The 9,701-nt window shown below is 48.9% G+C and overlaps 1 protein-coding gene across 1 annotated transcript in view; it reads right to left on the bottom strand.

The window, feature by feature from the left end:
* HDHD5 (haloacid dehalogenase like hydrolase domain containing 5) overlaps positions 1-9,701 on the bottom strand; it is a 10,117-nt gene continuing 416 nt past the window's right edge. The window contains exons 2-8 of the mRNA XM_026070332.1: positions 9,481-9,681; positions 8,417-8,529; positions 6,843-6,936; positions 6,315-6,348; positions 5,668-5,842; positions 5,182-5,370; positions 1-4,564 (exon numbers count right to left, since the gene is read on the bottom strand). Of these exons, the coding sequence (XP_025926117.1) occupies positions 4,195-4,564; positions 5,182-5,370; positions 5,668-5,842; positions 6,315-6,348; positions 6,843-6,936; positions 8,417-8,529; positions 9,481-9,681 (1,176 nt within the window). The 3' untranslated portion in view covers positions 1-4,194. The remainder of the gene's footprint in view (positions 4,565-5,181; positions 5,371-5,667; positions 5,843-6,314; positions 6,349-6,842; positions 6,937-8,416; positions 8,530-9,480; positions 9,682-9,701) is intronic.

Raw genomic sequence — 9,701 nt, 5'->3', positions numbered from 1 at the left:
TGATATGTACACACAGCATGTTAAAATTTATTTTACAGAAACCCTCTTTTTTTTTTCTTTTGTTTTTTTTTTTATATATATGTGCTAGTTCAAAGGAGCAGCTGTGGAATCGGGTTGAACTTAATATGAAAGCTAAAACCATCACAGCTTGTGATTTCTCTGCACAATACATAATCACTGCTACAGTGCACAAGATATAATCTGAAACCCAAATTACCCATTTATTGGAGAAAAAAGACACACCAGCACAAGGATTGGAAGAAAGGGCACAGTAGTGTTATGTCACTCCCTGAATGCCAGGCTAGTAGTTGCTTGTGTCCTGTGAAATAAGTGAATCATCCTCTCTGGACACCCTTTTCAAAACCTTATTGCAAGACATAAAAGCTCTGCTTCAGGTCCAAAATAACTTATATCCATCCTCCAGTTCCTCTGGGCTGTTCTCAGTTGCCTCACCTCACCACTTACTCCCTTAGGGCTTGACCAAAACCCATTCATCTGTGGCAGGTAGAGCTGTTAGGTCTTCATAATGTTTGTTGCAACAGGGCAGTGTACCATATATAAATGTTACAGGATTAGATTGGCAAGTGAAGTCCCCTCTCTTGTTCACTATGTTCAGTAATCTGCACAGAAGTATGCTTGCTGGAAAACAGAGAAATATGGTATCTAAAATACCACATCTGTGTAATAGGTGAGGCAAAGGAAAGGTTATGTTCCAGCCTCACTTAAAGCTAATCCCAGGAAACACAGCAAGTAAAAGGACTTCACTGAATTCTAGTGTTAACAGGCACCCATAAATGAAATGCAGATAGGCTGGCAGCCTGCACAGTGCTCTACCACAAAATCCATGGAACAGAAATCTGGCAAGTGCCTCTCACTGCAGAAATCTTCTATAACCAGGTCAGTATCAGACAGCAGCTGGAGATCTCAAATTCCTACTCCATTCACTGTGCCCACGCAGTTTCTGGGAAGTGACTCAGACAAAGCGCACCATTTCAAGGAGCTGAGGGGGGAAGAAGGACAAGTTCTCCGTGTTGCTCAGACCAAGGGCAGCCCATCTGACTTACCAGTGCAGACCAACAAGCAGAGCCCCAAAAGCAGCATTACTTGGCAAAAATAGGGGAAAGGATAGGAAATTCTTCTAGCTTTCTTCTCCCCTCTCCCCAGTTTCTACTCAAAAGTGAAGCTTCTTTAATCACTAAAGCTCCTCCCATGCGTTTTAAAGACTCCCAGAGCACTGCTTCAACACTAACATGCTAAAAAAAACCCAAAACTGGAGCTAAAAGTAGGTTTGGAATCCAAAGCAGATTCACGTCAGTCGGTTCATCTCCACTGCTATTCTAGAGATGGAGGTGCCTCGTTCTCTGTGCAAATGCAAAACTGTTCCCTTTGTGGAGGAGGCCCTATCGCCTTCTTGGTACCTACCTTGCTTCTGGCTGAGGTGGGCTGTGCACGTTGATATGAAATTACAAAACCACCTGTGATTTCTCAAAATTCCTCTGCATGTTCCTTCCACAAAGCTACGACCGTTATCGGAAATGGCAGCCAGAGTACTTGACTCCACTCAGGAGAGCTGGTTCGATAGCACTGCAGCCCCCAGGGAACATTGTTTCAGCAGCACCCTGTCTGTGAGCAACTGGCACCATGATCTTAACACATCACAAGAAAGAGCTCTACCAAAGGCAACTGCACACACAGATGCACAAACCTTAGTATTTCTGCAGATAAGTACCTACCAAATGGAAGGCATGGCTAGGAGTTATCACCAGCAGTCAGGCCTGTGGCCTATGGCCTAGAAGACAGTTTCCAGTTAATCCTAAATCACCAGCTAATCACCAAAGCTAGCAGATATTGCTCAGAAAGGGAGCATTCCTCTTCCTGCTGCTGGATGTCACCTGTGGAAGTGAGGTTGAGAGACACCAGAGCGAGTCTAAGAATAAACGGGATTTGGGGCTCCAGTATCAGGCCTTGCACACTGGGTCTACAGCACGCTTGTGACTTCAGAGACGCTTTGAAAGCTAAAAGACCTTCCCTGTGTTATACGCCAAGTCAATCCCTGTACTTATTCTTCTGGGAACTGGAGACGAGCCTTTGTTTTGTACAAGTAGGTTAAACAATCATTTTGTTTTCTCTCCAGCGAAAGGCAAAGGATTAAAATTTAAGATTGTGTTTCTCACATCACAGCTGCTCTTAGAAGCAGCCAAGTGATTCTTGTCCTGATGAGACAAAGGAGAACCCCAGCTAGTGCTAAGAGAGGAAGAGGCTGCTTCCCATTACAGATTTCACAGGAGGGAATTCACCCAGAGGTATTTTTCTGCTCCTATTTGGAATATAAGGTATAGAGAAAAACTTGCCTTGTTAGAGAGCAGAGAGAAGGACCTCTTTGCCCGGGTCACTGACAGAGCACCCAGCCCCCTCAGGACACAGAGCCTGGCATAATGTAACCAAAGAGCCCACTCCACAGCGTGACCTTCCTAGCAGGATACAGCAGTATCGGAAAAGGAACAGAGAGAGCTGCTGACGCAGAATGTCAGTGCACGTGGATGCTGAGATTTTAATTGCGAACACCACAGATTTCTGCGCAGAATATCTTTTTTGTACCCTGTATATGGAGCTGCCTGGTAAAATGGGAAGGAGGGAAATGGAGGCACCTCGGACCTAATTCTAATCTCTATGTGGGGCGAGTTGAGCATAACTAGTAACATAATTCAGTGTGGTGGCGCCAAAGGCTTTCTGTTGTTTATGCAGACTGACTTGTACTTCTAAAATCATGATGCTTGTCTACAATTAAGAAATCCCTTCCTGAGCCAATCTTTCATATAGAGATCCTCAAGTAATGTTTACTTAACCTTTTTGGACTGTCTAAATGAACTTTCTCTGACTAGGCAGGGCTAGGGAAACAGAGGCAATGGAAGGAGTATGCTGTTAGGGGTACGGAAATATTCCTGGGCAGCAAGGTCCCAGCGACTAATGAAAGTTAGGGGGACTCCACCTCTACACTGCAGGAAGGGGAGGGAACGGGGACCCTATCAGGGAACATATCAGACCATATGGGATATCCCTGAGAGGCAAACCACACTGGGGAGAGAGGAAAGAAGGAAGCAAAGGACAGAATGATTTGTGTTCTTAAAGATCAAGACTGGGGGTTTGGGGCTTGGGTACCATCCTGGCTCTTTCAACCCCTACATGCAAGGAAGGAGCAAAGAARGGCTGTGACTTGTACTAGCTGGCCTCCTTCTCAGGGGCCCCTCCATGGAAGCTGTGCCAGGTGGAGCAGGGGGCTGCCCCTTGCAACAGTTGGGGCCAGGCTGGGTGTAGAAACAGCCTCTTGCTGCAATACTGAGTTCTAGGCAACGACACCTCTGGAAATTCAGACACCGAGGTGTTTCCCTCTGCTACTAAGAGCCAGCTGCTGGCTCCTAAGGCTGACTGCAAAAGGCAGAAGTATTCACAGAATGCTAAATAGTGGGAACGGAATAATACAACTTTTCCCTTGGCCCTGCAGCGAGCTGCTCTGGCAACTGCAGCTTCCTTTGGGGGGCCCTGCCCCTCCCTAACTGCTGGAGGGCTGCAAAATGGGACTTTGTTTCAGACTGACAGTGACGCAGTGGCGAATCCCCAAGCAAGCAGGATTTGTTAAAGTCCATAGGCACTTATTCATTATAAGGAGACTGTTAAGAGTTAAAGCTTTCCCTTGGCAGAGTGTCACCACAGCAGAGCTTCTGGGCTGCTCACATCACAAATTGGACGAATGGTACGTTGTACGTATGGTATGTTGGCTGATGGTGGCTCTTTGCACAGGGAAGAGCTTCATCCTCAAATACATTGCAAAGAGGAGAGCAGGCTCGCCTGATCCCTTTGCACAAAGGGTGGAAGAGAAAGAACTCTGATGGCAGAACAAAACTGGGACTGCTGGGACAGGCCTTCTTGTTATGTCTCATAAACCTCTTAATTTCCATTATGGTTCAATTTGTGATTGTAGCAACGTAAGTTCACAGTTGAAAGCCTGCTGGTGGCTGTCAGGTTTGCAGAAGACTATCAGTACAAACAAGGGGTGTTTAGTGTTGAGACAAGGAGTTTTCTTTCATGTTGGCTAGACTAGAAGATCACCCCAGGTCTCTCCCTGTTCTCTCCCTCTCCCCTTTCCACTACACGAAACCCCTGACTGTAGATCTTTGCAGCACACCTGTCTCAATCCTAGTTCCAGTTTTCCTTCTTGAAAGCAAGCTGCACAGCATCATTCACATCCTGCACTACGTAAGATGCCTCCACCAGGCTGGGGTCAAAGCAGAAATCCCGATGCCCGTGGAACGCAGTCTCTGTCACGCATTCCTCTGGATTACTGGGAACATCTGCATTGTGGCGGTAGACCCCAGTGCAGACCAGAATCGACTCGCAGCCCTCCATTGAAATGTTGCAGTCCTTCCTTTGCACGAGCTGGTCCTCAGTTTGGGGACTAGCTGCGAGTGGGCTCCTCTTCACCCCAGCCTGGACCTGGTTCTGGTGAGCTGACTTGAGGTAGCTGTTGTAGAGGTTTGCCCCATAGATATCGGACATGGGATTATCCCTAGATAAGGCCACAGTATGAAACAGAAATGAGAAACTAACCCATACATCAAGTTCTGGCTCTGGCAGACTGGGATTAAGGCAGCCCTGAGAGAGGAAGGGGCACAAGACACTTGCTAACATCAAGAGTATCCCCCAGATTGGGCAAATGAGTCCACTTACTCATATAGGTGGACATGTAGGACACAGTGATGTGTCCTGTTCAGCTGTGGTGAAGGCCACATGCTTCACAAATACCTTTTCTCAAAGGGAAAAAGATACACCCAAAGCACTCATAGCAGGTTCTGCCATTACTGTAATGTAAGCCCTATGACCCCAGACTGTTTAGCCAAATGGGCTAATGGTACTACATCTGAGTCTTCTATCTTTTTCTTTAATCCAGTTATGTTACATGCATTCTGCATCCTGCAGTAAGAGCTTTCCTTGGCTGACAGTGCCCTTCAAATTATTAGAAGTGTAGGGTGCAAAAATCTAGCAACCCTTTGCTCTAAGACAGGAGACACCAGCAGTGACTTGGGGATTTTGGTGCTCATTTTAGAAATCCCCATAAAAAACTTTACTTAAAAGAAACTAGGATGCAGCTCCCTAAGGAAGCAAGCAGGAAAAATGGTCTCTTACCCAATTGCATAGAGGCGTCGGATGGGAGACTTCCAGCCTTGTTTCTCAGCCTGCTGTTTTATCAGGTACTCAGCATAGCGGTAGGTGACTGTGCTGGGTTTGCCAATCAAGGCCTCGTACCTCAGCTCACGGCCTGTCACCTTCTTGTAGATGTTCTCCAAGCAGAGAAGGAAAGTGCCATGGCCAAACCTGCTCCAGAAAGTAGGTCATCAGTGCCCCCACTCATGCCGCTTGCATGCCATCTGCTGTAACCAGGTTACCGCCTGGTTTGGACACAGTATCTACCCACAAACACCTACACAGGCAGTGATTTGGCTTTTGTTTCTTGAAAGTTTTAGTCTTTGTTTCTCATTCAGTTTCAATGTCTCTGCYGCTAACAATGCCATACTGTCAGACTCTAAAACTAAAGAAATGTACTGTGTAAGAAAAGATCTGCAGGAGAGCTGTATGAGCTAGGCTAAAATAAATACCGGACATGCTTTTCACCTGGGCATCTTGGCTTCTGCCATCCACAGAAGATCCATGTTGCAGGCGAGAACAGGCAGATGAGGGTATGGTATATCTTCCAGCTCTGCCCCAGGGTTCCCATTGCTCAAGAGTACATCAATAATAAGTTGCAGACTTGTCTCCCACCTGACCGGCTCCCCAAACAGAATCACCCCTGAAACATTTCAAGAGACGCTTGGAAACTCACAGCATGCAAGTACAGGACCTACTAGCAAAAGCTTAATGTCTGCCATACTGCACATTTTTCCAGAAGAAATAAACCAGCCATCCAGAAGGAATAAAAGAGCCATCCACCCTTCAGTTTGTTCCCTCTGCTGGGATGCCCTGGCTAATACTGCTACAATCAGAGTACAGCCAGTACCAGGGCTCCAGTCTGCATAGCACTGTGCTGCGTTCACCGCTGCTTCCAGGTGCTGGAGTGCGGTACAGAGAGAAGTTGGCTTCACTCTTATCAGCTTGTGCTTCATGCTGTGCAAGTGCAGCTAGACTGCCTCCAGACTGTATCCTCTCAATAAGCTGCCTGTGGATACTGATGAGCTGACAGCACATCATTAGCTCCCCTCCCAGCTGGCTGGCCTGACTTATTTCTGCTTGCTGTTCACATGTAAACAAAGGCGACTGCTTACCTTCTATAGTGGGGAAGTCAGTGGTTGGAGGAGGCTGCCAGAAAAAAATAGAAGGCTGGGTTAGTAATGCAAAAGCTAATGCCCTCTTCAAATAGAAATAAAAATGCTTCCTCTGAAACTGCCAGGGCTGATCCATAAAGAGGCAGGGCAAAGCCCCTGTCAGGCCACCTTGAATCCCCCAAAAATATTTATTTACCCTCCACCCTCTAGATTGGATTTCACAGATCCTGCATTCCTGTCTCTCAGACTTGGAGAGGTCAACCAAACTGTCTTGCCAGTCACTGCAAGGAACAGCAATGAAACACAGCCATGGCATGAGGGAGAAAGAAGGGGGCAAAGTTACTGCCCTTTCAGCAGGAGCCAACACTGGAAAGCACAGAGAGATGCAGGCTGCTCAGTACCAATCCCAGGCTCTCACCAGAGAAGGTCACCAGCAGCCAGCTGGTCTGTGCCCTTGCAGCTTCTCCCCCCATGCTATAAGCTGTAACACAGCAGACCACCCATTCTACTGATGTATCAGGAAATTACCAGCTCCTTTGGCCTCCGGCTTTGATCCACCATGTCCAATAGGGGAAACGCCTTCCTCAGTGCCTCTATGGTAACAACATGCTTGAACCCCAAGCTATTTCAGATCATCAAGGGAAGATATGGAGACTTTTTTTTAAAAAAAACTTGCAAAGGCATCTACAGGGTTAAGAAACACAAGTCCTAGTAGCAGAGCTGTTACTTACACCTGGTAATTGGTTAACTTCATTGCTTTCAGTCAAATTGTATATTGTGCATCAACCTAAAGGTGGTCCTAAAGGTTGAAAAGACTGGGGGGATTTACTTTGTCATTAGCAGCCCGTGGTGGTAGGTCAAGAGAAGAGATTGCTCCAGGGCAGAAAGGATGTGCTTTGGGAGACCTTTAAGAGCAGGATTCGTGTATTGGGGCAGTGCAGGGCGCTGGCCAGGCTTCTGGATTGAAGTAGAATCAGTGAAGCTCTGAATCAGCTTAGCTGGGGACGAGAAAAYGGTGCATGCTGATAAACCTAGGCAAGGAAAGGCTAAGTTGCATTTGCTTGCAGAACACCTTGCCATTAGCTTCCTCTGCTTGCTCTGGGGAAAGGTAGGAACAGGACAAGATTTTGTACCAAAGGCATTCAAATGAAAGTACAAGGTTTGACTCTGTGTGGGTGTCTGTGTGTATGTGCACATACACAAGGGGAGGGTCTATTGTTCTGACTGTTTCCCTGTTCATACTGCTCTCTGCCAGACCCATTAAGCCCACTCAAAGATGCTGTTGGAAAGACAGAACAGTGACCCAAGTCCACAGCTTCATAGAAGCTAAGTGAACAGCAACAGGTTTGGATGAGGTCCTCTTTACAGAGCTAACCCTGGCATATATCTTCAAAGGCCCTGGAAAAGGGAATGGTACTGTGAACATGAGGAGAAGCTGGCCATGGCACTTCAGTGATGAAGCTGACAGGCTGAAATGGTGAGCAGATAGGACAGGATGTCACAAACAGTGCAGCTGCTTCTTCCTGCTTGCAGAAGCAGACTATGCCAGACCTGCTATGCTCTCTGCCCAACAAGGCAATATGCATGTGGGATTCTCTTTTAAACCACAGCCCTGCACTTTGGCACTCTGGCTTTATAGATATTTGAGTTGCTTAAAATGCTATCACGTTCCTGGGAGAAATCTTAATTGTGGAGGGTTGGGTGCGATCTGTAATTTAGTTTGCCATCAAAGACTGGGTAGGAGCATAATACTATCCCAAAAGAGAAGAGATTCAAAGCCTGTAGGGTCCTCTCAGTGAGATCCCACCAGGAAGAACAGCAGTGCAGCTCACAGAAGAGCTAATCAATGTGAGAAGTGAAAGGCAGGCCAAGGAAAGCCAGAAGGTGACTAAGATAGAGGTAAATGACGAGTGCCTGAATTTGAGTCTCTCCATAAGGGTCCCTCCCATAAGATAAGAACAGTGGCCTTCCTGTTTCCTTGCCCTCCTGCAAGCTGACTGAGCAAATGCTCCGGGTACAGGCAGGGTTGGAACAGCAGCGTTTAGTTGGGAGGCTACAGTGGGAAGAGCAGACAGCTGCGAGGCAAGTGCAGCAAAGGATACTTTTGGGCATTCTCCTCCACGGGCCCCTGCCCTGCCACCAGCACGCACTTCTGGTGGAACTGACTGAAGAGTCGCAGGGGGCTGTGGGACAGGATCACCTGCTCTGGAGACACCTGCAGAAGGGAGGAAAGGTGCTTGGGTAAAAAATATGGAAGATTTGCCCCTTCTCCGTGCAGTGTTCAGCAGTCAGGCCACTTCCCTTTCCCCATGCTGCTGCCTTCCTCCGCCCATCCCTGCTGTCCTTGTCAATTAACAGGTCATGCCAAGGCAGAGCCAGTCATTTTGTGTGACCTGCCACAGACGCAGCTCCAGCTGGTTGAGCCACACAGAGACATTCAGACTGCATCTGAACAGGATTCTCTGCTTCGCTCAGTGGTGCTCCCACACAGGTCCTGACGGGATCAAGGGCAGAGCAAGGCAGGGCCTCCTACCCCCATGTGCTCCTGCTAGAGCCATCCAACACTGTCTTTCCATAGCCCCCTTGTTGGGCCAAGCTGGCCTAACAATATATACAGGATTTTTTTTATTTAGCTCAGAGGAACACATTTATATTTCCCATCCCTAGTGGACCCCGGCTCAGAAAGCAAAGCCAGCTTCTTTTGACAGAAGTTTCAAATCCGTTTGCACTATGAAGGTCAAAGTTTCCCCGCCCTTAACCCCTCCCCAGAAAGCTGTGCTGGGAAGGCTCCCTCCTCTTGGTGCTCCTGTTTCAAAGTACAGATATGTGCACTCAAATCCAAGTAGGGGCAAGGGGCTGCGAAAAAGCAGTTTCTCGATGACTTGGACTCATTTCATCCTAGCGTAAGAGCTTCCTCCTCCTCCTCCCCATGGGAAAGCCCCGCGTGGGCACCACTGGGCGACCGCCTGGCTGCCGGACGCAGCCACTCGACGCCCGGCCCCGCGCTGGGACGGGGCACGAAACGGCCGTGCGGATGGCGCGAGCAGCGCGCGAGCTGTGCTGCTGCGCTTGCCGGAGCCGGGAAGGCTTCTGCCTCCGTCTCCCCGCGCTCGGGGCGACCCCGGCCTAGGCGGGCAGGCGGGCGGGCGCGAGGCCGGGCGGTTACCTGCAGCCCCAGGGCCCGGGACAGCTCTTCGGCCTTGGCCTTCCTCAGGCAGTTGCCGGCGTTGGTGAGGAAGACGACGGGCACGCGGAGCCGCCCGCGGGCGTCGGAGAGGGCGCGGAAGGCGTCGCGGGCGGCGGGGATCACCTGGCTGCCCCGCACCAGCACCCCGTCGATGTCGAAGAGGAAGCCGAAGGCCGGCGGCTGCGGGGCGAGCGGAGGGC

Source organism: Apteryx rowi, unplaced genomic scaffold (genome assembly GCF_003343035.1).
Source record: "Apteryx rowi isolate R43461 unplaced genomic scaffold, aptRow1 scaffold_31, whole genome shotgun sequence".
Classification (NCBI taxonomy): Eukaryota; Metazoa; Chordata; class Aves; order Apterygiformes; family Apterygidae; genus Apteryx; species Apteryx rowi.
The sequence above is the reverse complement of the archived record's forward strand: the minus strand, read 5'-3'. Positions and strand labels throughout refer to the sequence as shown.